This window comes from Stegodyphus dumicola, chromosome 12, assembly GCF_044657685.1.
Source record: "Stegodyphus dumicola isolate Sdum_Otavi_A_Nest chromosome 12, ASM4465768v1".
Taxonomy (NCBI): domain Eukaryota; kingdom Metazoa; phylum Arthropoda; class Arachnida; order Araneae; family Eresidae; genus Stegodyphus; species Stegodyphus dumicola.
Genome location: NC_140779.1, coordinates 80,953,408 through 80,974,708, shown reverse-complemented (window position 1 = coordinate 80,974,708; position 21,301 = coordinate 80,953,408). Strand labels below are relative to the sequence as shown.

General features: G+C 29.3%; 1 protein-coding gene across 6 annotated transcripts in view; it reads left to right on the top strand.

Moving 5' to 3' along the window:
- phtf (putative homeodomain transcription factor) overlaps positions 1-21,301 on the top strand; it is a 146,978-nt gene that overhangs the window by 92,652 nt on the left and 33,025 nt on the right. For 5 of the 6 annotated variants that reach the window (XM_085806636.1, XM_085806635.1, XM_085806637.1 and 2 more), the window contains 6 exons: positions 4,338-4,383; positions 4,518-4,535; positions 8,822-9,125; positions 16,606-16,702; positions 16,797-16,928; positions 19,786-19,872. In XM_085806636.1, the coding sequence (XP_085662762.1) occupies positions 4,338-4,383; positions 4,518-4,535; positions 8,822-9,125; positions 16,606-16,702; positions 16,797-16,928; positions 19,786-19,872 (684 nt within the window). The remainder of the gene's footprint in view (positions 1-4,337; positions 4,384-4,517; positions 4,536-8,821; positions 9,126-16,605; positions 16,703-16,796; positions 16,929-19,785; positions 19,873-21,301) is intronic. The other variant, XM_085806639.1, reaches the window with a different exon arrangement.

Here is a 21,301-nt window from a genome sequence, read left to right as displayed (position 1 = left end):
TCATAATATAATAACAACAACACCAAAAAAAAGTACAGTCAAATTCCGAAAATACGCCAACTCCTGAAATCCACGTTGCCTCTCAAAATATAAACATTCAGTTTATAGATTCCGGAAACCGCCACATTGAGTACGAAATATCGAAGAAAAAATACTTACCGAATAATAATGAGTCATAACGGATATACCAAATTATTGACATAAAAAAAGTTTTAAAAAATAAGATAAAAGTTTTTTCCCTCTGATCTCTGCATTGAGATAAAAAAGCAGACAATTCACTCAGCTCTTCGTTCAAGTTCACGATTCACGTTGTTGTATTTTCTGAGCTTTGTTATTTCACGAGATTTTTTAGTGCTGCTTTTTTTTTATCCCGATATTTTATGGATAAATTAAAAATATTTTAAGTTTCAGCCCTTTTTAATACAATGACAGATAAGAAACACACTCATGATTTTACTACTTGCAACGCTGAAAAATGTAAACACGTTGCATTGACGGTAACGCAAAAAATGCAAATTCTGCAAAAGATGGAGGCAGGTGCTACTCCTCAATTTGTAGCAATAGTATGGAATTGCGACACGATTGTGTATGATGTACGGAAAATAAAGAAAAGCTGTTGAAATTTTACAGCAACAGTGATTCTAATACCGGAATCCGAAACCGGAAATCTTTACGAGGTGAAATCGGCAAACCTCGATGCTGTGTACATATAATACAATGAATAATATAATCAATTTATATATGTAATAATAATTCAATGCATATAATAAATTATTGCAATAATGTATGTAATGATTTAGTTAAATGTATCTAATACGCCTTATTTATTTTGCACTTTTAGTCCAAATATTATGCTTTATCTTTTCTGTCCTGAAATCTCCAAAATCCTAAAATCCGCACAAGCTCTGGTCCCAAGCTTTGTGGATTTCTGGACTTCTACTGTATTACATTTGATCTCTATTGTTAAATAATGAAAAATCTGTCTGTCTTCCTCATATTGTAAAAAAATGGCACCATCTAAAATTAAATTTTGAACATGTATAGTCCTCCACCTGACATATGCACCTCAAAGCCTGGATTTTTAGTTTTTTTTTATTCCATATTTGGTGCTGATTTAGTGAATATTTGAACAAACTCAACTATATAAAAGCACAAGAAATGTGTTGCCACATGATAAAATCTAAGACGTTTGTTAAACTTTATCAACAAACTCCATCAAATAAAAAGAATATGCTGCCACTACCTTTTTATTTTTAACTTTCAAATTCAATATTTCTGTTATTGATTAATAAAACAATTTAAAAGCAACAAAATCAGTTCTTGATAGTATGTTTTAAACTTTCTCTTCTGATCGATTTAAATAAAAAATGCATTTATTTCATGGTATAGCTAATTAAAAACAATAGGTATTTTAATGAAATTACAGTAGCTGGACTTACTAAAATCATTATACCTTTTGTTTCTTTTTCATAGTAACTGTTTTAGGTGATTGACTGCGCAAATGGCTAGTTTGTTAAATCACTTAACTAAACAGCAAAATGTATTTTTAAAGGAGCAAATAAAGAAATACCCAGAAATTATCACTTACTTCAGAGATTCATAAATATATGGTATTATAGTAATAAGTGTAAAAATAAATTCAGTGAAACTAAAAATTTTTTCAGTGAAAAATGAAAGTAAAAATTGCTGCTGTATATGGTCTTGTGTGATATCTTGTAGTCTCAAATATAATCTAAAGCAAAAAAGAATATGGGATTACTATCCAGAAGAGACCTTAGTATAGTACAGCAAAAGAGGTATACTAATATGTAACACAACAGATTAAACTCTCTCAAAATCCATTAAGTGCATGCATTTCGAGTTTTAATGGGATGTGCTTGAGTTGAATTTAGGGATTTTGTATGTTACTATATGACATAAAACTTAATAATAAAACATATTTTTATAAATATTTGGTCCAGAAGAAATAGGTAGAAAGCTTGGAAGCAGAATGCATCCATTTAAGCTCAAATTGGTTTTCAAATTAAATCTGATGCTTTATTTGGTAAAGGAATTTTTTTTATTTGCATATTTGATATACATTTAAAATAGGTTTCTTATAAAAGTTTTGTCTAATTCTGTCAAATACATCAAAAAGAAAAATTAGGTAGGCATAAGGCACAATTTTGAGGATTTGATAGATATATTGTTAATTAGTGTAATTATAAAGAGTTCTAATCCATGATGTTAGTTATCAAGGTTTTGTTTATATTTCTATTATGATAATTTCTGTAATAGCTTAGTTATATTTTTGGAGATGCTCCCAATATATATTGAAAAGAAACAGTTTTCATCAGATAATATTCACAACATTTAATTTCAAGGTCTAAGTAATCAATTATAAGTTTGAATGAATATAAATATATATTTGCATACACATACATATTTTATAATATATGCATCCTTCCCTTTTTTGAAAGAAAACATTCTCTTAAAATGGATCAACTTAGTTTTTAACTTATCATTGATTACTTTTAAGAGGGAAAATTAAAAATTTGAAATATTTTTTTTGTACTAATTGCATTATGTTTTCATTATATCTTTAATTTTGATGGACATTCAGAGAGTAAGTCTTTTTGGAGGCATCAGTAGAGAGTAAACATAATTGCCCGGGCATTCCTTTAGGTGTAATAAAAGATAGAAATCTCATGAAGCAATGTTAGTACTATATAGTAGATCTCTTAGCAGAACTCTTGCAGAAGATGTGTTGCACCATGAGCAGTATGGGGTCAAGAATTAGATAGTATTGGCTCTGAGGGTGCTATATTGCTTGTTTTGAATAATCCATTGCAACTTTTACAATTTTTCACAGCAATGATCAGCATCACACCATCCTCTGGTTAGGAATTCAATATGTAAAATACCATATCTATCCTGCAGCATCATGCACATCATTGTCCTCACTGACACAGTCTGTTTCATTTTTTCTTTGTTGAAGATTCTGCATGATGCCAGTGCAACTGACTGCTGCTTGCTTTCTAAAGTGTGAAACCCATGTTTCATTGCTGATTATAATGTGAGCATCCAGAAGTTCATCACTATCATCATGGTAGACTGCAGTGCAGAATCCATGTGCTCATATACTAGTTATTTCAGCATTTACCTCGTACATACTTTTCAGGAAAACATGTCCTTTATGATAATGTCATGCAACAGAAAATTTTGCTGACCTGAAAATTGACTGCAGCGGCAACACAACATCTGCTTGCTTATGACATCTGGATCATACATCAAACAGAACTAACAATAAATTCTAGTCGGCACTATGCTTTAGAGTTTTAAAATTTGCTTATACAAGGTGTCTAAAAAGGTCATTGCCACAGGCTTATTGAAGAGTGGAATGTGTGATCATTTCAGGTGAGGATGTTGCTGGAGAAAGATAAATCAGTTTATTAATTCAGTTGTTTATTGATATTTTGTGGAAAGAGTGCTCCTGGATCTGATGGTTGATGGTCCAGCAGGCTGCATGCCGAAACATCTGGTTTCAGTATGATGGAGCTCCTGCACATTTAAATGGCAATGTACGAAGAATACCTCGATAGGACGTAATTCTGATTGCTGGATTGTCAGAGGCAGACCAGTCGCATGGCACCACGACCCCTTGAATTTCTACCTGTGAATATAAGATTCATGTTAAGATTTCAAATTGAGTCTGCTTGCCTATGCTGTGTGACTTTTCATTTTGTTTTTGTATAGAATAAGTTCAAAAGAAACCTTAATATTTATTTCAGCAATAAATATGTTTGAAATATTTTTTTACCAAAATTTCTTATCTCTTTAATTTTTATGTATTTTGCTTTTAATCGAATGTTGTTCATTATACAAATCTCTTTTAAAATTTTTCATATTTGTAAAAATGTAATGTGAAGTAATATTTTCTCAAAAAATGTATGGTTAAATAAGTTCCATAGAATTTTCCTATTTGAAGTACTTTACTCTTGTCTAAATTCAAATCTGAGTATGTAAAGGTATTTTATCTCAAATATGTAATTATTTCAGAAGGGGGGAAATTATAATCATAAATAAATATGTTTTAAAAAGAGAGAGAACATGCTGTTGTCAGAACAATTGAGAGAGCAAACAAAATTTTTTTAATTAGTGTCAGATCAAAATGCAGTGAAACCAGAATCTGTATGAGACAGCAAGCACTAAAGAAAATCTGTCAGAATGAAATACAAGGTGAGCTGAATGAGTTTGAATATTGTAGGCCATTAATGGACAGAAGATTAATTCTGTATTTATGTAATTAAAATTCTTAATGAAAATTTTTCTCATGCAAAATTTTTTTATTTTTTCAGCCTTCTAAGAAGATAAGTAATATAGGACACCCTGGTACTGACAAAGGTAATGAATTTCTGTATAACATAATAAAATTTTGCTGTATTTGTGTTTGCATCTGTGAATAATTGCATGGCTTGAACCCAAATGTTATTTTCATCTTCTTTGTGTTGATTGTTTTCCTTATCCTTTGTTTTTAGGTCACCGCCCAAGATCAGGTAAATTTATTTGTATTTTGTTGTAATTATTTCTTTAACATATTATTTCTTTTCTTCATGCCCAAGTTTTCTCCCCCCCCCCTTTTCCCATGCTTCTTAGCTTCTTCTGTTTTAACAATTTCTTCTATAGGTAACTCGTAAATATTTTTGAGTTTGAAAGATAGATAAAATAAAACTAACTTCAACTTAAACTTTGACATAATCAATTTTAATTTAAAGGAGGGAAAGAACCTGTTATTTAAATTTACAAGATTAGTATGAAATATAGTATACTAGAATTTACATGTTTAATGCAGCACAATAATTAAATGCTTTCAAAATTCATGCCTTTTTAAAGCTGTAATTTTTTAGCAAATTTTATTTTCATATATTTAATATAAATATTAGAACTTCATTGCCTATTCGTTATTAATCATCGCCTTCAGAATTCTCACATTAATTGTAGATCCATATAGAATGAATCAAATACCTTTTAAATTTATATCAAATCATGTGAGATTGTAAAAAGATATAATTTTATTTCTGATGTATTTTTGCTTTTTCTGCTTGTTAAGTAATACTCAAGTGTTTTTGTGAAAAAGGAAAGGGGAATAAGAAGGAATATTTTATGAGAAATATTGTGGCCAAAATAATTTTTATAGAAATATAAGTGTACTTTTTAACATAAAAGAATATCAAAGAGCCAACTAAAGATGGCTTAGTAATTTTTGATAATATGTTTTTGAACATAGTCATGATTAAGTATATATATATATATATATATAAGTACTAAATGGCACAAATTAATCATTTTAGCAAGATATTTTCAAACAAAAAAAAAAAAGGTGTGGTCCATTGCTTTTGAAAACTGGAGCTAATTATGATATAAATTATATAGAGTATACTTTTGTAAGAACTAAAGAGCTGTTTGTATTTTCTAAAATCTGGATAGCTGCGTCTGAAGTATAGATTTATTTAAGAGAAAGAAAAGAAAAAGGAATGTTAAATGGGCTTTAACATTTTTAAAAATGTAACAAATTTTAATTTATTGCATGAAGACTGTATTTGCTGCATGGGCTTTTTTTAAATTTTGTACATGATGTTTATAATTCAGTTTGTTGCATTCATTTGAAATTAGTATCTTTGAAACTTTTTTATAACTTTAAATTATTTATCTGAAGTCTTAAATGTTTGAATTTCAGTGATGAGGAATTTGAAATTTATTTGCTTCCTTTTTATATATATATATATATATATATATATTTTCTACTGTACATGTTTAGTTCACCTATATTGGTTTGAATCTAAACTGAGCTGTCTTGTAATGAAAGTTTGTTTTTTGTATGAAGCAACTCTTGTGCATTTCATTTCCTTATTAAATTCAATTTAATCTGCAGCATTTCAAATCTAGATGCTTGTTTTAAAATATGTCTTGTCTGCTGCACAAATCTATCAAGTGGTATGCGCTTGGGGCTATGCATTATTCATCAAAGAGAGCATTTTATTTATTTTATTTCGGATGGTGATGAATAAATAATGGCATTGTTTAATTATACAGTAGGGTTTCTGTTTATACGGCAATAATATTGAGAGATAAAATTGTTGAAAATACTAACTTGAAGAAGTGTATTTCTACGGTACCTATTAATTTAATTTTTAAAAATTCTTATTTGAGGTTTTTTTAGTCTGCCTGGATCAGCAGATCTAGATTTATATCTTTTTATCACATACTTTTAACCAGTTTTTTTTTTTTAGCTGAATGGAGAATTCCAAATGTTAATTAATAGTTTAAAAATTATAATAAATAATATGCTGATGGCATGAGAACATGATTGGTAAAGAATACACTAAAAGTAAAAGGCAAAGAAAGATTTTAATATAATTTTTTATATATATTTTGAAGCTAAAAATAGTTTTTGATTTTAATAAGTAACTCAACATGTTTCAAGGGGCCATATGGGGTGCTTCTTTGTAAAGGAAAAATATACACACACTTACACCAGATTTATTCTGATTTGTTGTAGATTCTTTCCATTTGAAACAAATATCTTAGGCTTCTGAATAATCCTTACAAAATTCAGAAAAAACTTGTTAGTTTGAAGTTTGGTCCTTCACTGCCCACGCAACAAGCTGCAGAAATTTTTAAAATGTTTAGAATGCATAAATTAAGACATAATTTGGAAATAATTCATGTTACTATGTTGCTGAATTTTTAGCTATAGACTTTAAAAGGAAAAAACATAACATTTTGAAAATGGTGCTGATGATAGACTTACTCTGAAATCGCCTGTTAAGTATTTTTTTGGAATGCAGATATAAAAGTCATTAATATGTGTTTATTATGAGAAGTAAAGAAATAATGCATATAATAATATTTACCATTGTCGGTGTGTCCAGTAATCTAAATTTTGTTAAATAGTTACTGTTTCCTCTTAACTTGTAGTTAAAAGTAAATAAATAAACCTTTAATATTGTAATTAATTCTTTTAAACATTTTATTAAAATTTGTATAATGAATTTTAAAAATATAGGGAAAATGTTCCATTGAATTTTTGAAAAATGAACAGTTAACTTAGAAACAGTTTAGTATAACATCTGTCTTAAGAAAAGTTGTTTTTAATTATACATATGTAACTTCTCCATTATTGCAATAAAGGCATTTTCAAACTGATGAATACACATTTGTATTGAATTCAATGGGCACCTTATATTTAAAAATTTGCCTAAAGAGATGCTTTCAAGAACTGAATACTGTGACATGAAGAGCAGACAAAAGCTCTAATTGTAGCATGAAATTTCAGAATGTGCAAATAAATTAAGAACACATAAAAAATGGTACACAGTGTAAATCCTATGGCAAAAAATTTTGTGACATACAATTTATGCCGATTTCATGAAAAATTTTTAAGCTATAATTCATATTAATAAGTTTATGAAAATTTTGTAGCTTGTGAATTGCACGATTGATTTTTCAAAAAAACATTTTGGCCTAAGATTACACTAATATTTCACAAAATAAATAAATAAAAGGAAGAAAGAAGTGTTAAACATGCAGCAGTTATATATATAAAAGCTAGCACCTAACTAAGTGAGCATGATATTGTGTATGTTTCTATATTACTGTTTACATTTATCAATATCTTAAATTCTGATAATATGCACACACTGTTGAACGAAATAAAGATTTTCATTCAAGTAGATGGTATTTTAATGTGCTTTTTTTTATTACTATTAAAATTTATGTAATGAAAAGTAATCCAAAAGAAATTGTTACTGAAGGGTTTGTGCAATATTCTCAAAACCCCTAAAAATATCCTAAAATTTGGATCATGATAAAATTAGCACCCAGATGAGTTTTTATTTTGAACAGTGATTATTAATTTCACTTTAGTAGTTATTCATTTTGAGGTACTTGATAATATTTTAAAAACAAATTCTGTACATTATATACTCAATGTATAATTTATCTTTGTATAAAATATAAATCTGAACCAGTCCTTTTTTTTTTTTTTTTTAATCTTAAGCAGTGGCATTCTTTTTAAGGCAGCTTTCATATGCTGTGTGATAATTGATTAATGAATTGGCCATGTGTATTATTTTCAGAAATATTCAAAATTTAAATGTTTAAAACCATGCATTATTTTAGTATTAACCTTACCAATATTTCCTTAATGTTTTAAGATTAATGTTTTTATTTCCTGCTAATTGAATCATTGTAATAAATTTTGTTTTAAAATATTTAGAAATTTTTAATTAGTAAATTAAAATGCATTATGTGTATGTGTTGCACTTGATTTAATTTTATTGGACCTTTCTGTGTATAAATTGAGGAGGGAAGAAAAGAAAGAAAAGGCATTTTCATTTAGTAATGCACTAATTGTAGTTTTGGAAACATCTTTTTTCTTTATAGGAAGAAAATTCTATCTAGTATTTTAATTTTACATTGCTTCTTTATGTATATATATATATATATGTAACACTCAAAAATATTTTTCTTTCTTTTTATTAAATAAAATAATCTTAATAAAAACTATAAGTTGAGTTTCAACTGGAGTTTACTTTTAGTGGATTCATCTTCCAAATTTATAGTATCAGTATTTCCTGTCATTCATGGATTTCTGTATATTTAGATGCTAAAATTTTGAGTAGATAAATACAATACAATAAAATTATTTATCTTATGTACTTACAGATAACTTTCCTTTTCTGTTTGTGTTATCTAATAACTCTAATAATTTCATTTCTTTTATCTTTTCCTTCTTGCATTTCTCTAACTTCTCCATATGCTTACTAATCCTTTTCTTAAGTGAGCTGTACCATATGGGAACACAGTGAGTGCAAGAAAGTCGACTTAACAGCTTTAGATGTCAGCTCAGCCATCATTCAAAAAGTGGATTCCTCACAGGATAGCACAGAATATCTCTACTTTGGAGTTTTCTTTGCTTTGGTTTTGTCTTTTTTACCCCTGTTGTTTCGCTTACGTGACGGAATTGCTACATATGTCATCCAGGATGCCACAACAGATGTACTTTCATTGTCAGTGCCAAGTTCTGAAGAAGTGGTCAAAATAACAGATGGAATTCTGGAGACTATGCTAGGAACAGGATGGAGGTAAGTTAATGAATGCTTAATTTGTTTGGAATAATTATACCTCTGTATTTAAAAGGTTCATATTTTAATCTGTATTTAAAAAGGAAATAATATACTATGTTTAGTAAACAGTTTCTTCTTGACAAATTGTGCATATGATTCATCATTCAATTAAATCACATCACAATATATGTACGTATTATCCGCACTGGTGGATAGTCCGCAGCTTCAAAAATTCGCATTTTAAACACAGATAGTCCGCGGACTATACGCGCAAAATTACGGTACTATTTTTAATTTCTTAGAATTTGAGTTTTATCGCTGAAATAATTTTCATAGGTTTACGAATCCAATATTTAACCATTTGATATGCTTCTGTTTTTTTATTTTTGTTAAACAGAAGTTTTTATTCAAAATGGCTGCAAGCTTTTATTCTTTATAAAGATTTCTCAAATAATTTCTCATTCATATTTTCAATTCCCTCTCCCTTTTACACAAAAGAACACTTATAAGTGTTTTAAGCAGTGCACCCAGGCAAATAATTGTATGTTTAGAAATAATGTGAAAGATATCAGCATTTAGAAATAGCTTGGTACAATGTTAAAATCATAAGCAAACTAAAAACAATGAAATAAACAAATGAAATAAAATTTTAAAATTAATATAAACAGATACTGAGGTACTTTGCATAATGAAGGCAATCTATTCCAGGGTTGTGTCTCCTATAGATTACTATAGAAATAATTTTAATCTATTCCTAATCCTGATGCAGAATTACAAAATATCAAAGAAATTCAGAGAATATTATAACTACAACAATGAATTTATTAATTTAATTCATATAAAAAAATTCAGAGTTTTTGTGTCTAGCACTAGGAGGAGTTTTTCCAGTCTTTCCTTGGAAGCAGAAAACTTGGCCGTCCTTCTTGCATATCTGCCTGTGTTGTTTCAGGAAAATCAAGTTCTGGGAAGTTGTGTAAAGTAATTAGCGTTTGCCACTTCTTCGGTACTGAATGATGCTAACATGAACCTTATTTAAATTCTATTGAATGTGAATTAGCTATATGAGTTTCTATATCTTCCCCATGTGTAATATAAAAATTAAGCTGTTTTCATTGTAACGAAGCATCCCTTTCTTAAGGTAAACCCTTTCTTAAGGTTCAACTAAGCATCCCTTTCTTAAGGTAGATAGGTCTTGTATACTTTGCGTTATTCAATTACTAAAGAAACATAATCTTCAGAATAGTTCTAAATCAGTGCATTGCATTAGCATTCCTACATCAAAATCAAAATTTTAATAATCAAGAAATATGAAACAAAACTTTCTTTCCTCGTAATAAGTTACTTCTTAATATATCTCCTTTCAGTTTTTAGTATGATATTTACAGTGTGCTGTTGTGCTAATTTTTAAGGTAAAGCAAAAAGCAGTAAAATATTTCAAACATTTTATGCGTAGTGGATTTTAAATGCTTATTAGTTAAAAATGCACAAATAGAACTACAAATATAAATAACACAAATAGCAGAAAAATACATGAATTTGTGTTTTTAAGAAAATTTATTTTGAATAAAAACAATAATTACAATTATATTTACTAAATGATTTCATTTTCAAAATAAAATACCTTATATTAAATTTTGAGTATTGCAGCCATCAGAACTACCAGAGGTTGAGCAAAGATGTATTGACACCAAAAATAGCATTTCTTTAGATATTAATATGTTGTATAGAGTCTTCATATTGTCTGGGATGCGTATGATGTTTCTATATCCATAAACATCAAGTTATCTCATAATTCATAATAATTTAATAAGATGAAAAATTTCCGGAAATTGATAAATTGTTTTTGCCAAGTGGAGAGTGCCAGTATTAGGATGATTCTACATCTTGCATGAACATCGCAACATCCATTATAATCAGAGCAATATGCAGTATTGCATTTAATGAACACAATCTGTTTTGGAAGGGTGTTTATACTGCAAGATCTGTTTTTTATAAAATACTGTAGAAATAATTTTAATCCATTTGTAAACATAATCCAAAATCATGTAACATTTTAAACAAATTTTCAGTGAATACTGAAAATACTGTCAATACTAGAAAAACAAGAAAATTACTTATAAATAAATTATGCAATATTTTAACACTTACTTTGTGTATATACACTTTCACAGTCTAGCTAAAGCTTGTAATTTTCTCCTGAAGATACAACTCGAGTACTTACATGTTATAACCACCTTCATTAAAGTCACAAAATTTGTGAAATGTAGCAAACCCTGGCAGCAGTTCTTCAATTTTAATCAGCAGTGTCATACTGCTTATTTTATTCCAAGTTCCGATAGTTTTTGTGAATAAATTGGGATATTTTTCCCCCCTTTTTCTAAATTTTCAAATGTGCACTTCTGGAATAAGTCATTGTTCTTTTTCTTCTGTGAAAAATTGCCAAACTGTGCCAAGGGATTGTGCTAAAGTACCCAGTCTGAACTGTCCATGACATTTTTGTACTTCTTGTGCCCCTACTTGGCTGACTTCTAAATTCTTTAAAAGATTTAAGTGCACTCGTGTTTCTGTTAAAGAAGGACTTGCAAATCTTCAACAGTTATTTAAAATTAGGAAATATGCTTATTTGTCAATTGCTATGCTGGTTGTCTTTTTATGCACTGAGGATTTTGTGTATTTATAAGTACAGGAAGTACAACAAATGTTTCTCCAAGTTTAATATTCTAAAAATAGGTGGTTTGTGGCTCATAATGCAAGAATTTTTTTTTACTCTTGTTCCCATTCATTATGTATGGCATCACTGTCAATAAAAATAAATAAAATTTGGAGAAATACTAATACTTAGGTAAATAGATAATTCCAACTACACAAGCACTATAACGGGTCCGTGACACTTAACCGACACCAGTTAGCTGACAGGACATTTAGCCGACACAGACACTTAGCCGACAGGTCATTTAGCCGACACAGACAGTTAACCGACAAGACATTTAGCCGACAAGGACACTTAGCCAACAGGACATTTAGACGACAAGGACACTTAGCCAACAGGACATTTGGCTGACACAAAGAGTTAGCCGTCAGAACATTTAGCTACAGGACACTTAACTGTCAAGACATTTAGTCAACAGGATACTAAGCCAATAGTGACATTTAACTGGTACGTAACAAATCATTATTTAAACTTACTATCAATTAGAAAATTTCTCGACCTCTCCATAAGTTCAATATTTAAGTTATTTTGTCACCTATCAGTAAAATTCATTTTTTGATTCTTATAGATCTCATATGGGCTTTTAATTACTGTGTTAATTTAGCACTGTTTGATATGTATCGTGCTCTTAGTGTATATCGGCCAAACTGAAAAATCGCTGAAATTTCTCGTCGGGAAATATGAATTAAATTTCGAAAGGAAAAAAAAAATTTAGCTAAGTACAGTGGTCACTTAATTACATTTGGGATCTTCAAACATTATTCATAAAGCTTCTTCATTTAATCAACTGGGTTCTTTTGAACACTTTCACATCATTGATAATTTTTCTTGTTTACTTAATGATATTAATTTTCCAATCTCGCTCTTCCAACCGATTAACTTGCAGGATTTGCAAGTTTTGTTCCAGCTGTCTGAGTTAGTTGCTATAGAGCGCTGAAAGTAGGAGAATGCATGAGTGAAACCTAAGTCAGGATCGCAGATGTTGAGAGGGTATGACTACCTTGTCACATGAGGTGTGAAGTAGTCGTTAATAATAAATAAATGCAATAAAAATTATTGTTATTCTTGAATTATATTTTTTATAGAAACATACGGTAGTGAAGGGTTAGTTTCGAAACATATATTATTTTGTTATTAGAAACAATTAAAAAAAAATTCATTAAGACAAGCAAAGGTATAAATTATTGACCTCTATAACGGGCTGTTCATGCCATCATACTTGAGATAAAAATTCTGTAACATTTTATTGACCACGCCTCCCTCTTAAAATACTTATTTTAATGTTTATAGCACTAAACTTGTGCATTATGTTTAATTTAGAAGTAAAATATTCTTTAAGGTTTTATTTCATTCATAACTGAATTCTGTTCTCAAAAACTACATTTTTCACTCTTTATATATCGAAAACATTGCTAATATGAAATTTCGGATGTTGGAAAATCCCCGAAGAGAAATCGGAGGAATCTGCAGAAGGAGGAGCACCAAGCAGGGCGGAGCAAAGCGAGACATCCTGAAAAGTCACCATAATGTGGTGCCATCTATCAAAGCTAGATTTAACTAGATCAGTCATGTAACTAGATAATAATATTATGTACTCTGTTTTGAAAGTCGTGATGTGTAATTTCAATATAATATGTTATATTGTTTCATGTTATTCTCATAAAATGTAACTTTCTCAATATCTGTTAAAAATGTATAAATTTTCATTAACTTTTTTTTTTTTCTCGTTCATTCCTTCTCTTTCTAGTTTTTGTTGTAGCTACATGGTAATAGGGAAATTTTTGGTGCCCATTTTCCTGAATGCATTTATAAAGTTCTAGCGTAAAAAGGCAATTTTCATTGGAAGAGACTGATTTTATATTAAGTAAAACGGTCACTCTATTTCTGTCAGGTCCAGCAGCGGCTGAACGGTAAAGTCATTGAACACTGGCAGTTCGTTCCGAATTTCAAATCCGGTGAACGGACAGGCTACATGGGTGTTTTCATGGTTTCCCCATGAATAACATGTATACGAACCAGTTTTCCTTAGAAAGTCCTCCATGAAGGTATCCCTCCCGTTACGCGACAGCCATCTGGCTTTACCATAATTGCATAAACCAAACTTACTTCTGGCCGCAGGCCACGAGGTACGAATTCCCATGCCAGATTACTATCCCAGATTAATAAGCATGCGATGCCTAACCTGTAATAAATACGTGGTGCCTAACCTGAAATTGTATAGGGTATAAATAGCATTTTAAATAAAAAAAAGTTGTTCCAGTGTCGCAAGGAGTAGGGTGAATCACTCTACTTCCTGACAGGGAAAGGAAATTTCATTAGTGGGAGGAGCGAAATGACTTCATACGGTAATGAATGTAGTGTGATGTGTTGAGCAAAGTAGTAATGAAATATGAAAGTGAAAGTATTAGAAATTTAAAATCATTGGGAAGAGCGAGACTCATTGTTGGCTTAATGTCATGTTGGCTAACTGTTCGTGTAAACAAAGTGTCCTGTCGGCTAACTGTCCTTGTCAGCTAAACATCCTGTCGGCTAAGCATCCGTGTCGGCTAAGTGTCCCTGTTGGCTAAATGTCTTGTCGGTTAAGTGTTCCATCGGCTAAGTGTCTCCGACCACACTATAACAGATAAACTCTTGCTTGCTGTGCTTTAATTGCTGTTCTGAAAAATGCACACAAAATTTGGAATAAGGGCTCAGAATACCAAAGCTAATGCTAGTACAAATAGTAGGTGAAGGGATGTGGTAAATCACAGAAAAACTGTGTGAAGACAAAGCTGAAGTGGTAAGCAGATTACTTCCAGCAGCTTCACTTTAGTGTGACATAAATAATTTAAATCAAATTGATCTACTTTGAATTCTACCAAAATATTACATTCATTTAATATGAAATAAAAATACTGAGTTAAAGGATTTACTTGTTTTTTACCAAATTGTGTTTCATATATTAGCCTTGGAGCTACTAGTAAAGAATTTTAATTTGAATTAGAAAATTGGAACCTTTTTATTAGAACACATTAAAATGTATTAAATAATCATAATCAAACTTGGTAATGCGGTAAAAACCTGACTATCCAGCATTCAACTAACCTAAAAATTATATATATATATTTTAATAAAAAAACTTTTTTGAAAAATTAATCAAATGGGAGATTTGAAAAGCCATTATAAAGCATGTATAGGACTCTCAAAAGCTCATTTATAACTGTTAATAAAATTACATGGCTGTCTTTCAAAAGACATTGCTTACATGTCTTCCCTGCTGCTGTATCCATTGTATTGTTCCAAGAATTCATCTTTGGATTTAGATATCCCTCACATAAAGAAAGGTGGGTAGTTGCTATGAAAGAATTTGTAATGGGAATTTCCATTAGACGTCTTTGTTATTATGGCACTGGAGCATATAAGAGATTCCAAAGTTCACAATAGTTTGTGTATCACAATCACTATACTCATTGTTATGATCACTGTTTATAGGCCAATGCATATAGGCCAAAAATCTTAGTAATTAAAAAAATTTGTTATTTAATGTCCTTTCCTTTCAGTCATTTTTGACATATAAAAACTGTCATCAAATAGTGCAATTTAGCGCCAGCTATGTAAAAGCATGATATCACAACACAGTCATAAGATCTTTGCCTTAGTTTTATGCAAACCAGATTAATTCTTGATAAGCCATTTGAGTTTTTATAAAGAAAATACAAGGAAACTTTTATTTATTTAATTATCTGCTTTCCCTTGCATTTTTTAAAAATGTTAAAATTTGGTATCTCCCTTCTGTGAAACAATATGGATTCAACACGATCCTGGCTGGGAAAAAAGAAGAGAAAATGTGTGTTATTGACCGACCCTGATGCGTGACTTTGAGAATGAATAAACAATGATGATGCAATGTAAAAAATTATGCAATATAAGTTTTTATATATTATATCCGTGACTTGAAACTTATGATTTAAAGAGAAAAAAATTATATTTTTAAGCTTCTACCAGAATGACTGTGCAGGTTTGACGGCACCTCTGCCAACTTTCATGATTGATGTCATTTTATAATCGGATAAGATGTTTTAACTTCATATATTGAAAGCCTTTGAAATACATTGGATTTTATATACAAAATTCTTATTTTCCCTAAGTCTTATATAATTTTAAATTTAGGCTTTTGATACTCAAGCTAATAACAAAGATGACAACTGTTTTATAATTTGATCGAGAAATTTCTTTTTCCATTCAGATGGCTTTTCTACCATGAATTGCAATTTTTATGTGCCCAACTATCTGGAAGTTTTTAGTATCCAGAATTTATTTCTTGTGAATTCCAGACAGTTTCCTACAAATTTTATTGTAGTAATAAACAGTGGTACTGGCATCTCCAATTATGTAAAACATGCTCAAAAAAATTGTGAGCTGTAAAGAAACAAACATCTAGTCTACTTAAAAGTTTATCACTGTTAATGAAATTATATTAATGTACTGCGTGCATCAGATTCTTTTTTACAGTTTTTTCAGCAGGAGCGCAGATAATCAGAAAGTAATGAAATTTGTGAAGTATTTATGTAGCATTATTAAGATCTTTTCTTATTTCTTTTTGAAAAAATTTCTGTATTAGAATCTGTTAAAGTTTGTCAGTGTGTGACAGAATGTTTTTATAATATAAAAGGCTGTGTGAAAATTATCTGCATTGTGTAAATGCATCCATAATCAACAACATACGTCTGTACCATTACTAATATTTGATTACTTTTACTATTATTTTTAACCAGTGTCCTGGAAATTTATTTTTGTTGTATTTTTCAGAGTAAAAATTGTAGTTTTAATTGTCATGCTGGAGAGATTTATGTTCAGCCTTGCATTTTTCTTCTTACTTTCTGTTGCTGAGAAAACTTTTAAACAGGTAAAGTAATAATGTAATCTTCTCAACTCTGTGTGCTTATTATTATCTTGGATATACCTTTTTAATTGACATGGTCTCTTTTATCTTTATGTAGCGTTTTTTTTATGCTAAGCATTTTTGCTCTCTCACATCTTCAAGACGAGCTAAGCGAGCAAATTTGCCTCACTTCCGTTTGAACAAAGTTAGGAATATTAAAATATGGCTTTCTATACGGTCTTATTTGAAGGTTTGTATACTTTTTGTCTGAAGTTCGTAGATGTAACTTTTCCATTGGTGTTTATATTCTTTTAGAGCTTCTTTATTTTAGATAAATATCAGATTTTTAATAACTGTTTTGCTGTACTCAAATGTAAACTGGAATAATTATTGCAAAACAAAAACTATATAGTATGTAATTTTTAATCTTTTAACAGGAAATTTATTTTTAAGTAAGGTGCTGTATGGTTTTTAATTTCTTATAAATGTAAGCCTAGTTATTTATTTTATCAATCATTCTCAATTCAGCCCTAACTTACTACCAATCGTTTATTTTTATAGGGATAAATATTTGTTAATTATCTATAGTTGCATGCATTTTATAGAAATAAACATTACATAATAATGCCTAATTTTTTTATATTTATGTATTTATTAATTAATAGATTATCCATGTATATTAGGTTTTATACCCATTCATATATTTTAAGGTTTTACATGTGTTTCTTTCTCATGACATAATATCTATTGGCAGTGGTATTTTTTTTTTTTTTTTAATTTAGAACCATACTACAGATTTTGCCATCTGTCATTTGATTGATAATTGAGGCATTGTCATCACAGTGAAAAAATTCTATATAATCTTCATTTATTATCAGTTCTCCACAATTTTCACAAATTCCATTAATTGGAATTTTTTTTTTTTTCCCCAATAGCTGAAAACTTTTAAATTTACAGTTAAGCATCTGCTATACACTATTGGCAATCTGTCATGAGACTGGCGACTAGAGATGTTTTTTTCCACTAAATTTTGTCTTGTTTCTATTGCACCCTGTAAAAGTTAAGTCTGAATTATATTAGTTTAGTTATTTATTATATTTATGTCTGTTTCCCACATATGCTTATCTGGGTCCTGATTAATAAGTTCTTGCATATACTGAAGGCTTATCTGAACAACAAATTAGTTATTCTTAATTGAAATAGTGCTAAATATAATCTTTTGGTCTATGGATATTATTTACAAAATCTATTTCTTACATATGGAAAGATATTTTTTGTTCAATTTCTCTTTATCAACATATTCAGCACTTATCAACATATCCATTCTTATCATATCAACATCCTTATCAACTTATATATCATCTTATGCTTATCAACATATTCAGTGCAAAATGGTACTTCACAGTGAAGAGTGTAAGTCAACATAAAAAGTTACCATGCTGTTTGGTATATTAGTCACTGATTATCAAATTTTACTATTTTTTATTTATTTTATTTTATTTTATTTATTTATTTATTTTTGATAGCTGAAAAACCTTTAAATTTCATAGGGAACAAATCAGTATTTACAGTTTTTGGTATTCAATAACTAATATTAGGGATAAAATGTTTTAGACATTATTGTGTGAAACATTTCTCAAGCTGCCACAAGGCAGTAATTATGTGGTGATAAAAGCAAAAAATGATTCCCAGGTTGGTGTTAGGAAGTAAGTTATTTAGTAGGTATAAAATCAGCCATAAACTTCGTAGAAATTTTTGATTTGAGATGTTTGCTAAGCGAGAAAGTGGCTACGCAATTGATCAGAAAGATTTATACTAATAAATAATTGTGTTCCTTCAATATGGAGCTGCTTTATTTAGTACCATTAAACTATGAAAGAAATTAAGAATCTGTTAATGTGCTTTATTAAAAAATGTGTACTGTTAATGCATGTATCTCTCTTTTCTAAAAAAAACAATTCTAAAATAAAATCTGGTGGTCTGGGGGACCCAGATATTGGACATTTGGATTTCGGACTTGGTACTGTATATGTAGATAGAGAGAATAATGCAAAAATTAAGCTAGTAAATGCATGTTTAGAGTATCTAGTATTGCTGAAAGCACTGTCAAAGACCATTGAACCAATCCTGATGAAGCTAACCATCTCTTTCCTCCTCAAAAAAAAAAAAAAAAAAAAAAAAAAAAAAAAAAAAAAAAAAAAATGTTTAAAATATTAATGTATATATATATAATTTTTTTTCATTTTTATATTTTAAGAAAATATGCAAGTCCTTGTTAAGTGAAAACTGGATCAAAGGAGTAATAATAAATAGAGACATTTTATGCAATGTTTTCACAAATGCCAGTGACAGTGATGAATTCCTTTTTTTTTTTCACAAATGCCAGTAATGAATTGCTACATATACAAAAATATACCACAATTTCTTTTACAAATAAATGCTACTACCATCAATTCTACCTCCACAGTATATATTTAAAAAAAAAAAAAAAAGAGAGAGAGAGAGAATGAGAGAAATAAATAATCAAACAAACCCAAAGCAAAAGCAATAGTCCATGTAAATTATTAAAGCAGATAAAAAGGGTAATACATATCCAGTCCTAAACCATAGGCAAAAAGGTGGTAGTTGCATGATTATCCAGCCGATCATTTAATGTGTGTCCACCGCTGTGCGATCACAATAATGTTTTAGTTTCCAATAAAATTCTATGTGAAAGTTTTCTCATTTTTAATGAAATAGAAATTGCATCCAACACAGATACCAGCACAAAGCAAAATACAACCAATCTTTTTTTTTTTTTTTTTTTTTTTTTTATGTTTATCTAGTTATAAATTCACCTTGAAAAAGGAAATGGTGCCTGCCATCCAACAGATATTCTAGAATGTGCTAGGGACAAAAAGGTTGAGAACCCCCAATCTATGTGATTTGTTCTGTTTCGTACCAAATCAAAAATATTTTTATATAAGGTCATTTTCAAAATATATTGGAAGAAAAGAAACTAGGTTATAAAGTGTTTTTGATGTAAATATTTACTTTAATGTGTTATTTAGACAGTATTTAAAATACATTATTGAATGAGTGTTATGAATTATTTATTTCATTTACAGAAATTGGGCCCTCAGAGATCTGTTGATGTTATTGTTTCTATTGCATTTATTTTGGAAGTTTGTGTTGTTTCAATTTTATGCATTCAGGTAAAAAATTAAATTAATATAGCAGTATATGAATGAAATGCATTTTAATTTGAAATTTAAAATTTAGTCTCTTATAAGTCTCTGTGTTAATCTGAGTTTGAATTTTGTTTATTTTTAATGTAACAATGCAATTTTTAATTGTATCATAATTTAGAGTATTTCTGATCACTCTTTTTTATATGTCATTTTAATATTTCATTTGATATAAATGGTATAAAGCTACAAAAGTAAATTATCGTTTCTGAGTTATCTATTTCAGAGAAATTTGTTTTGGGAAAGATACAAAAGGTCTAGGGAAAACTTTTAAGAGTATGCTTTTTTTCTTTGTCTTTTGAATTACGTGATTAATAATTTTTTAATATTTATTAATTAGTTATAAATATTCATGTTAGATTTCACTTCATTTCTTCACTTTCACACTAAGTATTATTGTTCTTTTGACATATATGTACCCATGCATGAGATGCTCTTTTATATTCTTTGTGTATTACTGTATATAGATCTGGAACTGTCAGGACTTTGGCTGTTCTGGAGTTTAGAAATTTTCAGATTTTAGATCATCAGTTGAAATTTATTAAGATGACATGTAGAAATTATAAAATTAAAAATATGAAGTAATGAAACATTTAAAATCACAGGAATATTAAACTTTGCCCCCCCCCCAAAAAAAAGCACAGTACAGTCAAAAAGTCTTTAATCCGGACCTCAAAGCTACAAACTTTCTCCGCATGCGTAAATGCATAATACGTTTACGCATGCACGTTTAATGTATAACGGACGGTATAAGCTAAGCTAAAATTATCTAATTGTCTATTTTAGTTAATGTTGCAGATTGCGTTGTTCCTTAATCTTCTAATTGGATCCGGCTTATTATTTTTTGCAGACCGTTAGAGCAATTTTATAAAAGTAAGCTTGAACTTTCGATTATGTCAAAAGAATTTCCGATTCTGAAGCTGCCAAAGGATCTACAAAGGGAAAGCATGTTTCAATGTCCTTCAAACAAAAAGTGGAATTGCTGCAAAAAATGGATAAAGGCATATCCTTTGTTTCTCTAACCGTTCCTAAATCTGTTTATCAATTTCACGCTGCTCTGCGGGGGAGGGGGAAACGCCGCAGCGCGCAATGAACTGGAAGTTGATCTGTCAGCACAATCCTTATCTTCAGGGCAGATGTTTTTATTTTATTTGGCTTATAATTCCTTACTAAATGTAGTATTTCATCTCGATGTACTCCATCTTTGATATGATTTAAATCAAATTCCTCATCATTATAAATATCATGAATACACAGCAAATAGTTTTACGGTTGCAATTTTCTAATTTCGACTATGCATAATATATGCTTTACACATGCGCGAGTTGAAAGAAATGTTTAATAAAGTAAACAAATAGATATTAAGTTTTTTTTTGTAAATTTTGATACCCTTTAG